The sequence below is a fragment of the Heterodontus francisci genome, chromosome 3, assembly GCF_036365525.1.
Source record: "Heterodontus francisci isolate sHetFra1 chromosome 3, sHetFra1.hap1, whole genome shotgun sequence".
Taxonomy (NCBI): domain Eukaryota; kingdom Metazoa; phylum Chordata; class Chondrichthyes; order Heterodontiformes; family Heterodontidae; genus Heterodontus; species Heterodontus francisci.
The window spans coordinates 100,336,433-100,359,548 of record NC_090373.1 but is presented as its reverse complement, the minus strand read 5'-3'; the positions used below and the strand labels follow the sequence as shown (position 1 = coordinate 100,359,548).

The 23,116-nt window shown below is 42.7% G+C and overlaps 1 protein-coding gene across 1 annotated transcript in view; it reads right to left on the bottom strand.

Annotated features, from left to right (window-relative positions):
- The window catches only part of tmem244 (transmembrane protein 244), a 56,299-nt gene extending 35,065 nt beyond the window's left edge, over positions 1–21,234 (bottom strand). The window contains exons 1-2 of the mRNA XM_068028562.1: positions 21,202–21,234; positions 20,865–20,950 (exon numbers count right to left, since the gene is read on the bottom strand). Coding sequence (XP_067884663.1) covers positions 20,865–20,950; positions 21,202–21,234 — 119 coding nt within the window. The remainder of the gene's footprint in view (positions 1–20,864; positions 20,951–21,201) is intronic.
- Positions 21,235–23,116: the final 1,882 nt, after the last annotated feature.

Below are 23,116 nucleotides of genomic sequence, written 5' to 3'. Positions count from 1 at the left end.
TTAGGAAGGCGAATGGTATTTTGGGCTTTATTGTAAAAGGATTTGAATACAGGAGTAAAGAAGTCTTGTTGCAATTGTATAAAGCCTTGGTGAGACCGCACCTGGAGTATTGTGTACAGCTTTGGTCTCCTCATCTAAAGAAGGATATACTTGCCAAAGAGGGAGTGCAACTGCAGTTCACCAGACTAATCCCTGAGATTGTTTTATGAGGAGAGATTGAGGAAACTGGACCTGTATTCTCTAGAATTTACAGTTAGAATGAGAGGTGATCTCATTGGAACTTACAAAATTCTTACAGGGCTTGACAGGGTAGATGCAGGAAGGTTGTTTCCCATGGCTGGGGGGTCTAGAACCAGGGGACAGAGTCTCAGAATAAGAGGTAGGCCATTTAGAACTGAAATGAGGAGGAATTTCATCACTCAGAAGGTGGTGAATCTATGGAATTCTCTACCCTAGAGGGCTGTGGAGGCTCAGTCATTGCTTATGTTCAAGACAGACATTGACAGATTGATAGATTTCTAGATATTAAAGATATCAAGCGATAGGGGGATAATGCGAGAAAATGGCATTGAGGTAGATCAGTCATGATCTAGCTGAATGGCAGAGCAGGCTCGAAGGGCCGAATGGCCTACTCCTGCTCCTATTTCCTTTGTTCCTGTATAATATTCTGCTTACTGTTAAACCAGCACAGAATATCTGGAGTCAGATGCTTTAAAAGAAACAGGAGCTTAATTAAACACGTCTTACAACTGTGGTTTATATCTTCCAAGCCTGGACACGAGGGTTCCACACATGTGGTGTTGCATCACTTCCTGTGATGAGGTATACAGCATTATTAGCATACTTAACCCAGTAGCCCAATGTCCAGTATACCACATTATACTACAAGTTTCATCTGCAAATTTGGAAATAATGCCCTGTATTCCCAAATGCAGATATATTACATATAGAGTGAAATGTTGGTGGCCCCAGCAGTTGGGAGAACAAGTCTTGTCATTGCTCAGCAAACCAAGAACATTCCTTTTATTCCAACTCTCTGCTTCATACCTTCCAACTAATTTCCTGTTCATACCATGAAGTTGCCTCCAGTTTGTGAAAGCTCTGTTCCTGTTAGTAATGTCCTGTGTGGAAGCTTATCATGCTCTGGCTGCAAATCCATATATATGACATATATGGTTCTCCACCTACCACCTCAGTGAAACTATCAAAAAGCTCTGTTAGATTAATTAGACAGGACCTATCTTTCTCAAATTCATACCGACACTCCATAACCTGCTTATACATTTCCAAGTTCTTCCCTATCCCTGTCATTAACATATTCTAACAATTTTCCTACATATTAAATACAGTGGAGGCAATTTTCAACTGCCAGCTACATGTTTCTTGTCTAGAGAATAGGCGGCCACCAATTGCATATTGGTGCGTGGGGACTTCAGCTGCTCCATTGATGCCTAAGGCCTGCCTGATGCAATTATCAATTGGGCCTGTAAATGATTGAGTAGCCTGCCCACGTGAAACAGGCAGCTTACATAGGTAAATTTGGGCCTAATGATGGTGTAGAAGCCTGATTGTAACTTTCAGGTAAAATGGGCAGAATGTTTGTTAGGCATGCTCATTTGGTTTGAATGACCTGAATAGTGGTCCCAAAATTGCTGAAGCCTGCTCAAAAAAACATCCCAAGAATTTTTTTGGTGCTTCTGGTGTCCACAAAAACTCCAGCCCGCTGCTTACGTGCTCAAGACCCCCCCAAGTATTGCCTCCCATTGCGCCAAGCCCAACCTGCTGGCTAGCTCAGTTTCACACTCCCAGAACTGGTGAGTTGCTGTGGGGCATCCATTTGGCACCCAAGATTGGCAGGTGGCATGCTATTTGAGATCTGGGCCTCAAAATGGCTCAAGCCTCAGGCTGGTACAAGCAGACAGGCACAGAGTTCAATCTGCTGACTTCACATCAGTTTTGAGCACTATTTGAAAACTGCTCCACAGCCTTATAGGTTCACGACTCTCGGCCAATCGTTATTTAATGCTGTTAATTTAAAAAGATATAGAGAAAACACTGCAGCAACATGCACAAAGGCTATTCCAATCACAATTGTACAATTCTGTTGGAGGGACTAGTGGAATTGTATCCATGGCGATCTGCACCCATCTCCTCACAGAAATTTGCAGGTATAGATATAATTCATAAGGACTGATTTTAAGAAACAAGGGGGTTTTCCAAGGGGACAGTATATCAGGAAATCTTGGATGTACTCTCTCCAATTTCTAATTTTTAACTTGAGTCCTCTTTTATTGGCCCAGATTTTGTGGTCAGTGGCAAAGAAAGGGGGATTCCTAGTGTCAAGTTGCAAGTGATATTATCAAGCTGTCCAAACAGCCAATCACATTAAAGACCAATAATCAAATCACTTCTTTAAAAGTTTACAAAGAGCATAATAAAGATTGGGACATACACATGGAGTTAAAGCAGAAACTGAAATATCTTTTTTAATTATTTAAAATATCTAGTTCAAGAAAATCTAGTAATTAGACACTTAGCACAGAAGGAGGCCATTCTGCCCATCATGTCCATGTAGGCATTAATCATAATGGAGACATTTAACAACACTCCACAAACATAAAATTATTTTTTCAGGGCCAGATCAGCAAGTTATTACTCAGATCGAGGTTAAAAACTCATTAAACCTCATTGAACAAGGCTTAACTTTTTATGGGGTTTCTAACAGCTATATGAGAGTGGAAAAAAGAACGTTTTCATCAGATCAATTAATTTCCCTGATTGCTGGCTGTGGGATGGTGTCTGCATGCAGCCTGTGGCGGAACAGTAAGTGTCAGACCACAACTTCAAGACTTCTGTGTTAATCTGCACTTGTGTTAATTCTTGAAGTTGTGGGTAGATACAGAGAGGTAATAATAGTGAACGCTGACAGTCCACCTTCAAAAACCCTACAAATTCCAGGCCATAATAATTAACGTTAGTCACGTTAAATCCTTAATAAAATAGTGTCCCTTGTTTGAGGCTGTTTTTATCCAGAACATCTGATAATCAGGAACCAGGGAAAATTTACAACAAAACAGCTGGTTTAAATATCAGATAGTTGTGCAATCAGTCTAATTACCTACCAGGTGCCAATTTAATATTTTGGGCTGGCTTTCAAGCACTCACCGCCGTTCTTGGCGGTCATTCCTTACAGCTGCCGCGATCTCCCGCGTGGCGGCTCATTTAAATAACCGGGGCGCCCGCTCCCCAATCACATGGAGGGGACGGGCTGTCCAACACTGACAATGGTGTCAGCTGCCTGTGCGCAGGCGCTGGCGCATTTTAAAGGGCAGCCAGCCCTGCCGGCATATTTAAATTTTTAAAAATACACCCCCACCAAAATTTATCAAATAAAATTCTAATGCCCCTTTCCCACCCTCCAATAACAATTACATTAACTATTTGCCTTTTCCCCCTTTCCCCCAAAAAACACTTACCTTTTAAATCTGACCTTCCCCCCACCCCCACCCAGACTGCACAAAGTTTAAAGTTCACCCCTTCCCATCCCCTACATTCATTACGTTTATTTGAAGCTGACACCGCCCACCTCCCCCCCATCATACTGGAAATCTTAACTCCTCCTCCCTCCCCATCAGTGGCACGCTGGTTTTCCCCAGACAGGGAATTGAAGGCACGGGAGAGCCAGCCGCCGCACTGAGGATCATGGTGGGCCCAGAAGATTGCGAGTAAGTTCATTTAAATTTATTCATGTCATTGATTTAAATATTGAAATTGAGGTCCCGTCGCCCAGAGGTGGAGGATCGGGCCAGCCCTCCTGGTGCGGCCTCCGTGGCAGGCCTCTGCCACAGACGATCTTCTGGCTCCCACTGCCACGGAACCTGATGTCATGGGCTTGGTAAAATTTAGCCCTTTGTTTCTAAGTACTTGACATCGAAGGGCCAATTTTAAAAATTTACCCTCCAACCAGGGAGGCTTTCCCACTGGGAGTACATAAGAGGAAAATTAATGGATGGAAAACTATGGGGAATGATAAGCACTTCTGGAATAAAGAGCTCCTCAGAAATATTGTGGATTTGAAAAGTAAACCCTCTGCAACAAATATTGAAAGCCTCATGAGTTATGTGGTTAATTACATCCAAAAAATCCAGACAGTGTCAGTTTGCTGAATATGCAGTCATCCTCATTGACCATGGGTCATGCAGATAAATATGAAAAATAGGGTCTGATCCATATACGGTAACCCTGTGAAACCTTTAACTTCACTGTATAAATGGGGCAGATGCTCAGCAAACAAAAGCAGTTGAGGTCTGTCTTACTCAGGCAGTTATTGTGATTAGTATTAATAGGAACAATATGCAATGCACACCTTGTAATACCTTTAGGATTAATGCACATAATTTAATTCATTACACCTATAATAATAATCATGTACAGTGAAAAGCAGTATTTTTACAATAACAGCTCTATACAACGAACATGCCATATGGGAATCAAGTGTAGAATGGACTGTTGTTTGTTCTAAATGATCCATTGTGTATAATGAGAAAGTTACCATCAGATACAACAGATGATTTTTTTGTTTGCTCCATGTTTCCCACTGATTTTTGCATAACCAAAAGTGTTATTATTAAAATCAGAAAGGCTTCACTGCTGCTGTGCCCCTGACTGTCTGTGGGTGCACCTGTGTGTGTAATTATGTCTGGTGTTGAGGCTGATGACAGGTGTCATATCGCCCCTTCAGGGCTGAAATTTGTTGAAGTGTTCAGGGAATTGAAACAAGGAGACAATTATAATTCAGACAGATATAATTTCAGAGTTTTCTAACTACAGATACATTGAAATTCAAAATTTGCAGCCCTGACTTTCCTTTCTCAGTGCACGTAACTGAGAATAAACACAAAATTCAATGCTCATGTCTACACAGATGCTAATTTATCACCTAGGTCTTTGTGTTTTAATGAGATCTAGCATTGTACTGCAATTCTCAGAACCTACCTTGAAAGAAGTGGATGTGTACAATTAGCCATCTCAATGATTACTTCATTTTTGAATTTAGAAAAAAAGTGGTGGGTTAAAAAGAAACATGAGCTGCAAAACTCAGCTCAATAGGGTCACTGGTGCCAGCGCTATTGAAGCCTGAAACTCTAAAAATATCAACTTGAACACTTCCGGCTACCTCTGGCATGGCCCACACAGTATTTAATTGTTTTTAATAAAATTGCACTCACTTTGTCTTTAAAAATGCAAATGAAATGTAAAGGCTCAAAGCCCTTTAAAAATGTGTTGGTGCCTGCGCAATGGCGCCAGATGCCATTGCTCGGGATGCACCATCCGCCCCTCCACATTATCGGGGAGAGGGGTGGGGGGGGGTGGACCGCCCCAGCCATTTAAATGAGTCGCCGTGTTTAATATTGTGGTGGCTCCACGGAGTAAAACCCGCATATGCGGGCCGCCATTTTTTATAGCCACCACCGTAAATAATTCAGCCACCATCTTCCGCTTTCACTTCATGCCAGATAGCAGTGGGATTTGAGAAAGGGAATAAGGAAGGAATGTACCATCATCCTGGATGTTTCTGGCAAAGCCAGGTGTAACATGCAATTATAGTTGGTCCCATGATGCCAAGCTCCGTCAACTCCAAAAGGGTCAGGAGATGCAGGCGTGCCTGTACCCCACCAATTCTCTGCTGCTCCTTGTAGTTTTGTATAACCTTGCCCTGCAACAGAGAGGGAGGAATATCAGTGAGTGTGTTGGAATGTGGATGTTGTGCCTGCCATAGCTGAATAGCTCGGCATGTGGAAAGCTGCCACAGGTAGTTGTGAGGCTGGCAGCATTACTAAGTATGTGAGGGTGAGGTGGAGAATCTGAATATTAGGTATGAGTCTTGATTGCTGATGGGTGAGTGATGGGGTGATGCAGAGGTTGCTGGTCACTGGGTAGAGAGTGTCCTTTAAAGATGGATTCCCTGACCTTGACTAGATGTGTGAGGTAATTTACCTTTTTCTGGCACTCCAGCAAAGTCCTCAGGACTTCCCTAGCTACCTATTTCCATTCCCTTCATATTGAGAGCCTCCTGACAAAGCATGGCCTTTCTCCTCCTTTCCACCTCTGTAGTGTATTGATTATCTGAGGCCACCATACATGTTTGGTGGAGCATGCACAATGTACCAGTTGGGGGAGTAGAATATAAAGGTTCAGTTTTCAGCAGCAGTGGAAAAGGTGGTGTGATGTGTTTTCTTCCAGAGATCTACAAACAGAATTCTCACAATGTGGATGAGGAAGGGATGTGTATTTACTTTATATCCAGTTATAATTCACTGTGCTTTCAGTTGTGAACTCCACGTAATGCAGATTGTTAAATACAGTGTTGGGATTTGTGCACAGCAGGCCTTGTATATTTGTGCAGCTAATGCAAGACAACCATTTTGTCTCATCTACCAATGCAAGGGTAGTTTGGTCTGCTTAAACCTTAGAGAATAATTTATTGCAGGATTGTAGCACCCCACAAAATGTGCATTTGTTTCTTCCACCTACCATTATTACTTTTGACAATATATGTGTGATTGTGCCTGCAGAATGCTATACTCGATCCTTGATCACACACTATCGGTGTCATGACGATCAAGATGGCAACGGCTATGCCCAATCTATCACATTTTGACAGGCACTCTGAACCCTCATCTGTGTTTCCACATTGGCAGCAGTGGCTGCAACGATCTGAGGATGCAATGATGGGCTTTGAAATCACTGATAATAAGAAAAAAAGGGCTTTACTTCTCCACTATGGGGCTGAAGAATAGTAAAATATTTTTGAGACACTTGCACAAGATGACTACAACTCGGAACAAAATGCACCATCAATTTATTTCTCACCCAGGAAGAATGCAATATATGAAAAAAATATTTTCCAATGAACCAAGCAAGAGGCAAATGAAATAATTGATCAATATTACACACGATTGAGACAACTGGCAACCAAATTTGACTTTGGTGACGTTGTACATATTAAACAGGAAATCAAAACACAAATAATTGAAGGTTGCCTCTCTAGTTAGATATGCAGAAAAGCACGCAAGAAAGACAGAAAGCTGTCAGAGCTTCTGGAGTTAGCTAGATCACTATCCCTTTCAGAGGCCAGAGCTGCTGAAGCTGAGGCTGCCAACAGCAACTGCCATACTTCAAGCTCAATTCCTGTGAACTGTGTTTATTACTCATGTGCCAGGCAACCACCTGCAAAGCAACAACAGCAATCTCGCAAACAGGATCATGACTTTTCCAAGCAATGCTTCCACTGTGATGGTACTTATCCACACCAGACAGTATTCCCTGCTGCTGGTAAAGCTTGTGGGAAACTCAACCATTTTGCTCGCATTTGCCACTCATCAGCAAAATTAACTGTTAAGATCAATTGTAACAAAAGGGTGCCATGGATGTGCCACACCAATAGGGCAAGAGAATGTAGCCAATATACAGACCCTGAATATACTTTTGTTCTCTCCTCCAGACACAGCAACAGCCACATGTGACAGTGACTATTATCGAAAGTCGATGATCTCATAGATACAGGAGCATCTGTCAATGCCATGGGAGATAAAACATTCAACAAACTTCAGGACAGCCACATCCTTTGCAAATCAGGGAATACAAAATCTTCCCCTACAACAGTAACAAATTACTGTAAGTTCTTGGGACTTTTGAAACTTCAGTTACATTTGAAGGCACCAGAACAAATGTTGTATTCTATGTCATATCTGGAGAAAGTGACAAGCTCATCAATTTCCACACTGCAATAGATCTGTGCACATTTGCAGTCACATATGCCATTCTTACACGTACCAACAATATTCTTGAACTGTATGCTGACCGATTCGCGGGTATTGACAAACTGAAGTGTGCTACATGCAAGCTGCATGTAGATCCCAAGGTGTGTCCAGTCATGCGTCAACATAGACAAACACCATTCCATGTCAGAAAGCAGGCAGAGAAGGAACTTCAGTGCTTGCTGGACCTAGTCATCATTGAGAATGTTAGGGATGAACCCACCCCTTGGGTCTCACCCATACAAGTTGTCAAGAAACCCAAGAGCAAGAATAAGATCAGAATTTGCAGCAATATGCGGTCAGCAAACCAAGCAATACAACAAGAGAGACATTTGACACCGACAATGATGATATTATAAAGTGAATGGTGCCAAGCATTTTGCTAAACTTGACCTCTATGCAGGCTACCATTAAATCAAGCTTGCAGAAGAATCAAGGTTATCTTAGTGTTCTCCATTCATATCGAGTTCTTTTGATACAAGAGGCTCAACTTTGGAGTCAAATCAGCAGCTGAGGTATTTCAGCACATGGTTCAGTCTGCACTGCAAGGTCTTGAGGGCAGGCTGGCTATCAGCATTGATGTTCTTATCTACGGTTGCACTGAAAGTGACTCAAGACACACCAACATGAATGTCTCAGAGAATGCAACCTCACCCTGAACAAAGACAAGTGCTGTTCAATGAAAGCAGTATCAAATTCTCCAGTCATGTGATTCAGCGGTGAAGGAGTATCACCTGATCCACAGAAAGTCAAAGCCATTGCAAAAGCTGCAGATCTTATGAACGTGCATGAAGTCCATACTGAGCTGGTAGACTTCAATTTCCATCATCAAGATAGTATCGGTAGTGCTAACACTGACTGAAACATCAAGTGCTAAAGGACATAGTTGCTGACTGCAGTTGTGTGAGGGAACTAACACAAGGGAATACCTATGTGACTTTGTCCTCACCACTGTGCCTGCCACAGATATGTCTGTCTGTGATGGCATTCGCACAGTCTTTGTGGACATAACGTCCCATCGTTGGCACTACTACCGTGCTAAGTGCAATAGATTAAGAACATATCTAGCAACACAAAACTGAGTATCCATGAGGCTCTATAGGCCATCAGCAGCAGCAGGACTGTCAATCACCACAATCTGCACCCTCATGGCCTGGCATGTCCTTTGCTCTTCCATCACCATCGGATTACCAGCCTTGGTTCAAAGAGGAGTGCAGAAGTAGCCAGGAGTGCCAGGAGTAGCACCAAAAATACCTTAAAATCAGATGCTAACCTGGTGAAGCTATAACACAAGACTATAAAGAACAGAAGCAGCAGAGCTAATTGGTCCCACAACCAACGGATCAGATCAAAGCTCTTCAGTCCTGCCCATGAATGGTGGTTAACAATTAAATAACTAACAGGAGGAGGAAGTTCCATGAACATCCCCATCCTCATTGATGGCAGGGCAGAGCACATGGGTACAAAAGACACGATTAAAGTGTTTGACATCACCTTCAGCCAGAAGTGCAGAATGTAGCGAGACCTGGACAATATGCAGGCTTGGGCTGATAAGTGGCAAATAACATTCATGCCACACAAGTGCCAGGCAATGACGATCTCCAATAGGAGAGAATCTAACCATCTCCCCTTGACATTCAATGGCATTACAGTTGCTGAATCCCCCACTATCAACATCCTCAGGGTTACCATTGACCAGAAACTGAACTGGAGTAGCCATATAAATACCACGGCTACAAGAGCAGGTCAGAGGCATACAGCACCTTACAAACCCACGACCTCTACCACCTAGAAGGACAAGGGCAGCAGATGCATAGAAACACCACCACCTGCAAGTTCCCCTCCAACCCACACACCATCCTGACTTGGAACTATATCGCCGTTCCTTTACTGTTGCTGGATCAAAATCCTGGAACTCCTTTCTTAACAGCACTGTGGGTGTACCTGCCCCACATGGACTTCAGCAGTTCAAGAAGGCAGCTCACCATCGCCTTCTCAAGGGCAATTAAAGTTGGGCAATAAATGCTGGCTTAGCCAGCGATGCCACATCCCATGAATGAATAAAAAAAAATGGATGATTCTTCTTGGCCTTCCCTTGAGATTCCCACCATTGCAGGTGAAATCTTCCAGTTTGATTCATGAAGCATCAAGAAACAGCCAAATTCATTGGACATAGCAAAGGCTACAAACCCCAACAATATATGACTGTAATGCTGAAGGACTGTATTCCTGAAATGTTCCACTACAACTACAACACTGGTATTTGCTTGACAGCATGGGAAAGTGCCCAGGTATGTCCTGTTCACAAAAAGTAAAACAAGTACAACATGGCGAATTGCTGCCCTATCAGTCTACTGCCAATCATCAGCAAAGTTATGGAAGGTGTTGTGGACAGTGCTATCAAGTGATAATTACTCACCAATAACCTGCTCACCAATGCTCAGTTTGGGTTCTGCTGGTACCACTTGGATCCAGACCTTTTTACAGCCTTGGTCCCAGCATGGATACAAGAGTTGAATTCCAGAAGTGAGGTGAGAGTCATTGCCCTTGACATCAAGCAGCATTTGACTGAATGTGGCACTAAGGAGCACTCGTAAAATTGAAGTCAATGTGAATCAGTGGGAAAACTCTTCAATGGCTGCAGTCATATCACAAAGGTAAATGGTCACAAAGGTCATTGGAGGCAAATCATCTTAGCCCCAGGACATTGTTGCAGGAATTCCTCAGGTCAGTGTCCTAAACCCAACTACTTTATCAATGATCTTTCCCCCATCTTAAGGTCAGACCTTGGGCTGTTTGCTGATGATTACACAGTGTTCAACTCCATTTAAAATTCCTCAAATAATGAGATAGTTCATGACGTTCAAATATTCAACACCGCCATCAGCATCCTGAGTTCACTATTGAGCAGAAACTTAACTGAACGAGCTATATAAATGCCATGGTTGCTGCAGCAAGTCAGAAGCTGGGTTTCTGTGGAAAAAAGCTTATTTCCTGACTCCCCAAACCCTCTCCACCACCTAGAAGGCACAAGCCAGGAGTGTGATGGAATAATCTTCACTTGCCTGGATACATGCAGTTACACCATTCAGGACAAAGCAGTATTCTTGCTCCACACCCCATCCACCACCTCAGCACCTATTCCCTCCCCCCGCCAGCATAACATGGCTGCAGTGTGTATTATCAACAGAATGCACTGCAGCAACTCACCAAAGCTTATTCATCAGCACTTCCCAAACCCAAAACCTCTACCACCTAAAAGGACTAGGGCAGCGGGCGCATGGGAAAACCATCACCTTCAAATTCCCCTCCAAGTCACACACCAGTCTGATTTGAACATATTTCACTGTATCTTCATCACCATTGAGTCAAAATCCTGGAACATCCTGCCTAATGGCATTGTGGGAGTAATTTCACATATAAGATTGCAGCAGTTCAAGAAGAAGAGCTTACTACATAACTCCTTTTCCCACATTGTCACATATCACTCTTTAACTGAGACAGCAGGCTGGGTTTGTTCCTGGGCTGTGTCACTCTTAAATCATTCAATGAGAATGTGACGTAGGCTAACTTATTTTCGAAGTTTGCCTCCTCCAGATGAAGCTGGGTTAATACTAAGTGAGAGAAATCAAGATTGAATCTATTTCCCACCATTCCGTATCACAAATGGGCATACCCATCTTGAAGAACAGGGCAGCAGATGCATAGGAACACCACCATCTGCAAGTTCCCCTCCGAATCACACACCATCCTGACTTGGAACTATATCACCATGACTTCACTGTCACTGGATCAAAATCCTGGAACTCCCTTCCAAACAGCACTGTGGGCATACCTATATTAGATGGACTGCAGTGGTTCAAGAAAGCAGCTCACCACCACCTTCTCAAGGGCAATTAGGGATGGGCAATAAATGCTCGCCTAGCCAAGGACGCCCACATCCCATGAAATGAATTTTAAAAAAACATGTGTTGCACAACTGGATTATCCTGGTGGTGTTTTACCCAAAGATGCAGAAACCATTGAAATAATAAACCTGTTGCATGAAGTGCCAGTGAAGCAGTTTTAGATTTGAACTGATTACTCATTTTGTTGTACCTCATCACAATATGTCTAGACACCTTTCTCTCCTTTCAAGGAATACAGTTGCCATGGTAAAAGTCATTGGAATTGTTTATTGTGGTATTATACAGAAGAGTGTGCAATAATGCAATGGTTGAATGATACACTAACAGAACTGTGTCTGCCACCACAAATTACCTTTGTTCTAGTTTCAGAAAAAAGTAAAAATGTGAAAACCATATCACAAAATTTCACTCTATATTAAACAACATCTACTGCAGCCTAAATTCTTCCTAGTAGCCTACACAACAGCAGCTGAGATAGGTTTTGAATGTGGCAATCTCTGGATCTTCCTCAACTAGTGACTCGGGGGGGAAGGGAAAGGGAAAACGACAGGGAGTATGATGATAAATAAAAAGGTAAGCAGCAGGCTAACATGTGTGCAGGAGGGTTTAAGTTCAAGGCAGACTATGAAAGAAGCAGAAAGGAAGGATAACTCAGGAGTTATTATTAGAGATGTTGGAAATCATGAGGGTAAGAAAGCTAGCATAAAGGCACTTTACCTGAATGCTCATAGCATTCGTAACAAGGTTGATGAGTTAACGGCACAAATCATCGCGAATAAATATGATTTGGTAGCCATTACGGAGACATGGTTACAGGTTGGTCACGACTGGGAGTTAAATATCCAGGGGTACCAGACTATTTGGAAGGACAGACAGGAAGGTAAGGGAGGTGGTGTAGCTCTGATACTCAAGGACGACATCAGGGCGGTGCTGAGAGATGATATAGGTTCTATGGAGAATGAGGTTGAATGCATTTGGGTGGAAATTAGAAACTCTAAGAAGAAAAAGTCATTGATAGGTGTAGTCTATAGGCCACCAAATAATAACATCACATTGGGGCGGGCAATAAACAAAGAAATAACTAATGCCTGTAAAAATGGCACGGCAAGTATCATGGGGGATTTTAATCTACATGTAGATTGGTCGAACCAGCTCAGTCAGGGTAGCCTTGAGGAGGAATTCGTTGAGTGTATCCGTGATAGTTTTCTTGAACAGTATGTAATGGAACCGACGAGGGAGCAAGCTATCCTCGATCTAGTCCTGTGTAATGAGACAGGAATAATTAATGACCTCATAGTTAGGGATCCTCTTGGAAGGAGTGATCACAGTACGGTTGAATTTAGAATACAAATGGAGAGTGTGAAGATAAAATCCAATACCAGGGTCCTGTGCTTGAACAAGGGGGACTACAATAGAATGAGGGAGGACTTGGCTAAAGTAGACTGGAAGCAAAGATTTTATGGTGGGACAGTTGATGAGCAGTGGAGGACTTTCAAAGCAATTTTTCAAAGTGCTCAGCAAAAGTATATTCCAGTGAAAAGGAAGGACTGGAAGAAAAGGGGTAATCTGCCGTGGGTGTCTAAGGAAATAAGGGAGGCTATCAAATTGAAAGAGAAGGCATACAAAGTGGCCAAAAGCAGCATGAAACTAGAAGATTGGGAAAACTTTAAAGGTCAACAGAAAGCTACAAAAAGAGCTATAAAGAAAAGTAAGATAGAACATGAGAAAAAACTAGCACAGAATAAAAAGACAGGTAGCAAACGTTTCTATAAATATATAAAACGAAAAAGAGTGGCTAAAGTAAACGTTGGTCCTTTAGAGGATGAGAAGGGGAATTTAGTTATGGGATATGATGAAATGGCCGAGGCATTGAACAGGTATTTTGTATCAGACTTCACAGTGGAGGACATTAATAACATGCCAGTAATTGACAAAGAGACGAACGTAGGTGAGGACCTGGAAACAATCATTATTACGGAAGAGGTAGTGTTGGGCAAGCTAATGGAGCTAAGGATTGATAAGTCTCCTGGCCCTGATCGAATGCATCCCAGGGTACTAAAAGAGATGGCGGGAGAAATTGCAGGTGCACTGACGGTAATTTTCCAAAATTCGCTGGACTCTGGGGTAGTCCCAGCTGATTGGAAAACAGCAGATGTGACGCCACTGTTTAAAAAGGGAGGTAGACAAAAGATGGAGAATTATAGACCGGTTAGCTTAACCTCTGTAGTGGGGAAGATGCTTGAGTCTATTATCAAGAAAGAAATAGCAGGGCATCTCGATAGAAATTGTCCCGTTGGGCAGACGCAGCATGGGTTCATGAAGGGCAGGTCATGCTTGACAAATCTTTTGGAATTCTATGATGACATTACGAGCAAGCTGGACAATGGGGACCCAGTGGATGTGGTGTACCTAGATTTCCAAAAGGCCTTCGACAAGGTGCCGCACAAGAGGCTACTGCATAAGATAAGGATGCATGGCGTTAGGGGTAAAGTATTAGCATGGATAGAGGATTGGTTGACTAACAGGAAGCAGAGAGTGGGGATAAATGAGTCCTATTCTGGGTGGCAATCAGTCACTAGTGGTGTGCCTCAGGGATCGGTGTTGGGACCGCAATTATTTACAATTTATATAGATGATTTGGAGTTGGGGACCATGTGTAGGGTTTCAAAATTTACAGATGACACTAAGATGAGTAGCAGAGCAAAGTGTGCAGATGACTGTGAAACTTTGCAGAGGAACATAGATACATTGAGTGAGTGGGCAAAGGTCTGGCAGATGGAATACAATGTTAATAAATGTGAAGTCATTCATTTCGGTAGGAATAACAGTAAAAAGGATTATTACTTGAATGGTAAATAGTTGCAGCATGCTGCTATGCAGAGGGACCTGGGTGTCCTTGTGCATGAATCGCAGAAGGTTGGTCTGCAGGTACAGCAAGTAATTAGGAAGGCAAATGGAATTTTGTCCTTCATTGCTAAAGGGATTGAGTTTAAAAGCAGAGAGGTTATGTTGCAGCTGTATAAGGTACTGGTGAGGCCGCACCTGGAGTACTGTGTGCAATTTTGGTCTCCTTACTTGAGAAAGGATATACTGGCACTGGAGAGGGTGCAGAGGAGGTTCACTAGGTTGATTCCAGAGTTGAGGGGGTTGGCTTATGAGGAGAGACTGAGTAGATTGGGATTATATTCATTGGAGTTCAGAAGAATGAGGGGGGATCTTATAGAAACATATAAAATCATGAAGGAAATAGATAAGATACAAGTAGAGAGGATGTTTCCACTGGCAGGTGAAGCTAGGACAAGAGGGCATAGCCTCAAGATTAGAGGGAGCAGATTTAGGACTGAATTAAGAAGGAACTTTTCACCCAGAGGGTTGTTAATCTATGGAATTCCTTGCCCAGTGAAGTAGTTGATGCTTCTTCAGTAAACGTCTTTAAAGCCAAGGTAGATATCTTTTTGAACAATAAAGGAATTAAGGGATACAGTGGGAGCGCGGGTAAGTGGATCTGAGTCCACGAAAAGATCAGCCATGATCTTATTGAATGGCGGAACAGGCTCGAGGGGCCGGACGGCCTACTCCTGCTCCTAGTTCTTATGATCTTATGATCTATGGGTTCAATTACAGTGACAGTCATAAAAAAAACTAAAGATGAAGCACCTACAGCAGTATACACAAGTTTGCACAGTAAATATTCAATACGAATTCTGAGTTTTCTTTTAGTTTCATAAAGATCATACAGAAAATCTGATTAGCCTGAAATGTGATTCAGAAACCTTGAAAGGAGTGTTAAAACTCATTCATTTGTGTAATGCCAGCATGTTGGCTACTTCTATATTACTGACAGTGAGATGTTTGCACCACCAGTTCCTGAACCACAGACCTCCAGCAGCTGGGGGGCACCCAAATGTAAATCTGCCAGAGTCCTACTGACTGTCAACGGCAATCGGCTAAAAATCGTAGAAGATAGTGTTGCCACAGGTGCAGCGTTCTTTGTAGCCAGAGTTAAACCACCAACAGGCACTAAGATAAGGAAAAGATAGATTTTCCGGGTGCTGATCTAACATATTCCTGCAGTTTTACCTTCATTTGATTGCTGGCTGTGGCAGACCAGGTTATAGGCAACCATGTAGGATTTCACTCTCTCAGTGATCAGCTGATGCGCAACTAGGCTCCACGGTGCCACTGCCACTCCCCTGGGACGACACTTCAGCAATGTCTTGGATGACAGAGTGCTGGACTGCTAGGAGACCCTGCAAGCCCCTTTAAAAACTGGTATTCGCAGCCATGTTGGCAGCAGTCTAAGCTTGCATGGCAACAAGCTGAGCTTACATAACTTCAGTCTGAGCTTCCACTGCAGCACACAGATGTTGGGTGGCTTCTACTTGTGTTGTAATAGAAGCTGAGACATCAGCCATCAGACGCTGCATCATGGCTGGATCCACAAGTGTGGTAATGGAGTTGGCCACCATTTTCACACTAGAAAGGATGATTTCGAGGATCTGCACAAAGTCATGTGCAAGGTTGGCACTGGACTCCTCCGTGCTCCTTGGCAGTGTCTGCAGGCTTTCTGGAAGTCCTGCTAATGCATCAAGCATTTCTGTGTGAATACCCATCAGCCTGTTCCTGTGCACCACCCCATCGAATTCCTCATCTGGGTCCTCTACAGCAGAACTTGTGTGTGACCTCACCCTTCAGCGAGCTGATACCTGCGTTACCCTTGCCTCCTACCCTGGCTGCATCCCACTCATGCTTGATGTCTCACCTCATGCAGATCCCGCCTCTAAGCGTCTCCCCAAAGTATGTGCAGTGTCAGTATCTGAGTTGGTGGGTGCGAGTGTGAGAGCGAGTGACAGTGTTTCTTCAACATCAATCTCTTCTTCCTCTTCCATTGGCTGGCCAGATGGCAATTTTTGAGTATCTGAAAGGAGAAAAGTACAAGTTTAGAGTTACTGTGAGTGGTGAGCAGGAGAGCACGAGGTGCATCCCTGAACCATCTGTTGCTTGTAAATCATAAGAGTTTGTGAGACGAGTGGGAAGTTGGATTTGAGAAGGAAGATTAGGTATGAGCGTGCCATCATCTTCATTGTTTTCAACCCCACTGCTGGCCACAGCCTCAGTCATTGTTGCTCCAATGATGGCGAGCACTGAGCACTGAGCACTGCCCCTCCATCGAGGTGAGGACTTGCATCTGTGCCTGTCCCCCGCCAGTTAGCTGTTGCTGTCTGTGGTCGTGCCTCATCTTGTCCTGCAAGAGGGAGGGAACTGTGTCAGTGAATATGGTGCAATCTGTTTGGGTGATGTGGTTGTCATAATTGAATAGCTGGCAGTGTGTGCAAGCTGTGAGATGTGGATATGAGACTCACAGCAGTGCTAGGTATGTGAGGGTGAATTGAAACTATGAATGTGAAGTATGAGTCATGGTTGATGTGAATTGAGTGGTGTGTGAGGCTAGTGATGCAGTTGGTAGGATATAACATTTGAATATGCATTCATTGACCTTGACCACTTGGATGAAGTCATTGAACTTCTTGCAGCACTACATCCAGTTCCACTGCTGGCATTGACTGCCAAGGCTGTCTGTTCCCATTGCCTTTGCAGCATCTGTCTGGAGGATCCCCTGGTTCCCCTATGGATAGAGAACCTCTCTCCTCTTGTCCCACTCCTGCACCAAGGCCTCCACTGCTGCATCGAAGAACATTGGAGCATGCTTTCTGCCCTGCTGCACTGTTATTCTGAGTTCTTTCTGCTCGGGCACTCTTCCCCAGCCTCCTGCTGCCACCAGAATGCACCTTCCTTTAAGAAATGCAGGCTGGCTTTAAATAGTGCCGGCTAGCTATAAGTGGTGCTCGCCTTACATGAACTTGGGCCCCCCTGCTGAGGTGTGCAGACACTCAACAGTTCACTTAGTGCTAGCTGCACGCTACGATGATAGTAATTGGCAGGTAGCATGAAGTTTGAGTGCTGCCTGCATCAGAAGGAACATGCATGTTAATTGGACATCATGATTCCTGGGCCCACTTTCGGGTGTTATCCAATTTTGTTCCCTCGATAGTTCCCTAACAAGAGTAAATACATTACACTTATATTACACTTCTCTTGTATTCATTGGTGGGAATGTTTTAAAAAGGGCTTTAAATAAAAGTAGTTGTGAGTAATGATATAGGTGTAATAAATCGTGATGTAGAATCAGTTTGAGTGGAAATGAGGAATAGCAAGGGAAAGAAATCACGGGTGGGAATGGTCTCTTGGCCTCCGAGGAGTTGCCTCTCTGTAGGACAAAATATTAATTAGTAAATAATGAAGGCATGTAAGAAGGGCACTGCAATTATCATGGGTGATTTTAATCTGCATCTAGACTGGACAAATCAAATCGGCAAGGGTAGCATGGAAGATGAATTTGTAGAGTGCATCAGGGATTGTTTCTTCGAACAATACATTGCAGAACCTACCCGGGAACAGGCTAGTTTAGATTTGGTAATGTGTAATGAGGTAGGATTAATAAGAGATCTCGTAGTTAAGGATCCTCTAGGGGGAAGCGATTATAACATGGTAGAACTTCAAATTCAGTTTGAGGGTGAGCAACTCGGGTCTCAAACCAGTGTCTTCAACTTAAACAAGGGCAATTACAGAGGTAGGAAGAAAGAGTTGTCTAAAGCAGGCTGGGAATATAGACTAAAGGGAAAGTCAGTAGATGAGCAGTGGCAGACTTTTAAGCTGATATTTCATAACACTCAGCAAACATTTATTCTATTCAGAAGGAAGGACTCGATGAGAACGATGTCCCACCCATGGATAACAAAGGAAGTTAAGGAGAGTATCAAATCAAAAACAAAGACGTACAACGTGGTAAAAGCTAGTGGTAGGCCAGAGGATTGGGAATTTTTTAGAAACCAGCGTATGACTAAAAAACTAATAAAGAGGGAGTAAGTTGATTATGAGAGTAAATTGGCAAGAAATATAAAAACAAACAGTAAGAGCTTCTACGGGTATATAAAAAGGAAGACAGTAGCTAAAGTAAGTGTGGGACCCTTAGAGGATGAGACTGGGGAATTAATAACAGGGAACAGGGAAATGGCAGATAATTTAAACCAATATTTTGCATCGGTCTTCATGGTGGAGGACACTATAAACATCCCAACAATAATAGATGAGCAAGGTGTAAATGGGAGGGAGGAACTTGTAACAATCTCTATCATGAGGGAAAAGGTGCTTGACAAACTGATGGGACTAAAGGCAGAGAAGTCGCCAGGACCTGATGGCCTATATCCAAGGGTTTTAAAAGAAGTGGCTGCAGGGATGGTCGAGGCATTGGTCATAATATACTAAAACTCACTGGATTCTGGTAGGGTACCAGCGGATTGGAAAACCATTAATGTGTCGCCCCTATTCAAGAAAGGAGGGAGACAGAAAGCAAAAAACTATAGGCCACTTAGCTTAACATCTGTCATTGGGAAAATGCTACAGTCCATTATTAAGGAAGAAATAGCAGGGCATTTAGAAAAACATAATGCAATCAAACAGAGTCAATGTGCTTTTATGAAAGGGAAATCATGTTTGACAAATTTGTTAGAGTTCTTTGAGGATATAACAAGCAGAGTGGATAAAGGGGAACCAGTAGATGTAGTGTATTTGGATTTTCAGAAGGCGTTCGATAAGATGCCACATAAAAGGTTATTGCACAAAATAAGAGCTCAGGGTATTGGGGGTAATGTGTTAGCATGGATTGAGGATTGGCTAACACACAGAAGGCAGAGAGTTGGGATCAGTGGGTCTTTTTCAGGTTGGAAAGCCATAACTAGTGGGGTGCCACAAGGATCGGTCCTAGGGCCTCAACGATTTACTATCTATATTAATGACTTGGAGGAAGGGACAGTGTGTAGTGTATCCAAATTTGCTGATAATACAAAAATAGGTGGGAAGGCATGTTGTGATGATGACACAAAGAATCTGCAAAGGGATATAGATAGGTTAAGTGAGTGGGCAAAAACTTGGCAGATGGAGTTCAATGTGGGAAAATCTGAGATCATCCACTTTGGTAGGAAGAATAAAAAGGCAAATTATTAGTTAGATGGAGAAAGACTACAAAATACTGCAGTACAGAGAGATCTGGGTGTTCTTGTACATGAACCACAATAAGTTAGCATGCAGGTGCAGCAAGTCATTTGGAAGGCAAATGGAATTTTGGCCTTTATTGCTAGGGGGTTAGAGTTTAAAGATAGGGAAGTCTTGTTACAACTGTACAGGGTGTTAGTGAGGCCACACTTGGAGTACTGCGTACAGTTTTGGTCCCCGTATTTAAGGAAGGATATACTAACATTGGAGGCAGTTCAGAAAAGGTTCACTAGGCTGATTCCTGGGATGAAGGGGTTGTCTTATCAAGAACAGCTAAACAGGTTAGGCCTTTATTCATTGGAGTTTAGAAGAATGAGAGGTGATCTTATTGAAACATATAAGATTCTAAGGGGGCTTGACAGGGTAGATGTTGAGAATATGTTTCCATGGGTGGGGGAATCTCGAACTAGGGGACATAGTTACAGAATAAGGGGATGCAAAGGAATTTCTTGTCTCATAGGGTGGTGAATCTCTGAAATTCTCTACCTCGGAGAGTTGTGGAGGCTGGGTCACTAAATGTATTTAAGGAGGAGGTAGATAGATTTTTTAAATCTCGGGGAGTCGCGGGTTTTGCGGAGCAGGCCCAAAAGAGGAGTTGAGGCCTGGGACAAATCAGCCATGATCTTATTGAATGGCGTGGCATGGTTGAGGGGCTGAATGGCCTACTCCTGCTCCTACTTCTTGTGTTCTTATGTTAATTATTACCATGACAATTTGAGTGTTTATTTGTGCATAATATTCGCAAGATTTAAAAAGCCAAGGTAAAGCCATCAGTGCCCATTTCCAGCAAAGGTTGCTGATTGGTCTTTATGGATGTCAAGTGAAGGCGAAGTTTGGGTGTGATATCCCTTGTGATTAAATCGCCTATCAGACTCTCTACATCAAACTCATACACCTAAAATGGTTGCTTGGGTGAAATATCAGGAATGTTATTAATGCAGAACTGAGGAACAAAAATACTCTTCAAGATATTTAAATTTTAATGTTAATATCTAGGATTTCCTATAGCAGCAGGAATTCTCACCTGAATGCTCCAAAGAATATGCTGCCGGTAATGTAATATACAGCATAGAAGGTTGTCAAACATATTAGTAATTGTAGGAGAACTGTCTGCCAAAAAAAATCACAAAGTATGAACTGTTAGAATCAATAAAAAAATTACATCACTGTGATTAATTAGTTTTGACATAAATTCTAAATCAAATAGAATAGACTTGCGATGCAGAGCAAACCAATTGAATGTTACGGCTTCACCGCTCAGGCTAATAACGGTAAAGCTGAAACAGCCTTTGTACCGTCTTTGTCCTAATACCGAAACCCAGATTATTCAATATATACAAAAAGTTGTGTGCACTTGATACCTTTGTATCGGTGACCTCGAATTTCAGTGCCATGTAAACATTTAGGCCTACATACTATGTTGAGGAAAGATCCCTTCAAAGGTGGCAGACAAGGTCAACAGCATCCAATTCCCTTTTTCTTTCAGTGCATTTCTAAAGGTAATCATTTCAGAATGACAGGATTATGTGATCAAGGAAAGCTGTGTGAGCCATGTGTCAAATTCAATAAGGCAATTACATGGGAGAGATGTGTGAGTCTATATTAGTGCTCTGTATCTATCGCCAAAATAGCAGCTAGCATATTTCACTGAAGTATGTTCCAGCATTTCTCTTCCAAAAGTCTTATTTATCCAAGTAGCTCTTGTAATAGCATTAACCTGGACCCTAAAGCAAAGTAGTTGCTCCTACCTCACTATCTAAGTGCTACTCTGCATGTATAGAGGGAATATATTTGAACTAAACTGGTATATATTGAAGCCACCCTATCAGAAATGTTATTCTGGTATGAAATCAGTCCCAAATCCCCATCAGTTTTGAGTTCAAATGGGAACAATGCACAGTATTGGTGGATTGCAGCACAGTTATTTATTCACCTTGGGTGTTCAAAATCTTGAAATGCCGTACCAGTTAAGTGTTAGTTTACATATAGAAATTTTAGATTTAAAAATAAATATCGTATATACATACTACATATTTTAAAAATCTGCAAAACTTGTTTTGAGAGATTAAATGCCCAGACTTACCAAAGAACCAAAGCACAAAAAGGTGGCAAGCACTAAAATAAAGTCCAAATGTACATTACTGATTATAGAAAACAAAATGTTCTCTGTGACTAAATAAACGTGTGAATCCATGTCATAGGTAATACTATGACTGAAGGTTATTATTGACAGAAGTTTAAATTATACACCACTGCATTTAGAAATGATCATTTATCTATGTTACTCTAAAATATAATAGACATTATAAAAATTTAGTGAGGTCTAGAAAGGTCTTAATTACCACACTTGTGTTGTCCATTTTCTTATATAGTTACATGTCTGAAAACTCTAATAATGTGTTTAATGTCAAAGTTATGGTATATCATGGTGTTATAGAGAGTATGTCTTACACGGATACTTAATTGGAAAGAAAGCACTAGCTCTATATTAAATTGTGGTATATTAGAATGCATTCTGTCAGCCTACATGGAGCAATATACACCAAAATTAGTTTTCTTTCTTTCTTTTTTTCTTTTGGGCCTCCTTATCTCGAGAGACAATGGATACGCGCCTGGAGGTGGTCAGTGGTTTGTGAAGCAGCGCCTGGAGTGGCTATAAAGGCCAATTCTGGAGTGACAGGCTCTTCCACAGGTGCTGCAGAGAATTTTGTTTGTTGGGGCTGTTGCACAGTTGGCTCTCCCCTTGCGCCTCTGTCTTTTTTCCTGCCAACTACTAAGTCTCTTCGACTCGCCACAATTTAGCCCTGTCTTTATGGCTGCCCGCCAGCTCTGGCGAATGCTGGCAACTGACTCCCACGACTTGTGATCAATGTCACACGATTTCATGTCGCGTTTGCAGACGTCTTTATAACGGAGACATGGACGGCCGGTGGGTCTGATACCAGTGGCGAGCTCGCTGTACAATGTGTCTTTGGGGATCCTGCCATCTTCCATGCGGCTCACATGGCCAAGCCATCTCAAGCGCCGCTGACTCAGTAGTGTGTATAAGCTGGGGGTGTTGGCCGCTTCAAGGACTTCTGTGTTGGAGATATAGTCCTGCCACCTGATGCCAAGTATTCTCCGAAGGCAGCGAAGATGGAATGAATTGAGACGTCGCTCTTGGCTGGCATACGTTGTCCAGGCCTCGCTGCCGTAGAGCAAGGTACTGAGGACACAGGCCTGATACACTCGGACTTTTGTGTTCCGTGTCAGTGCGCCATTTTCCCACACTCTCTT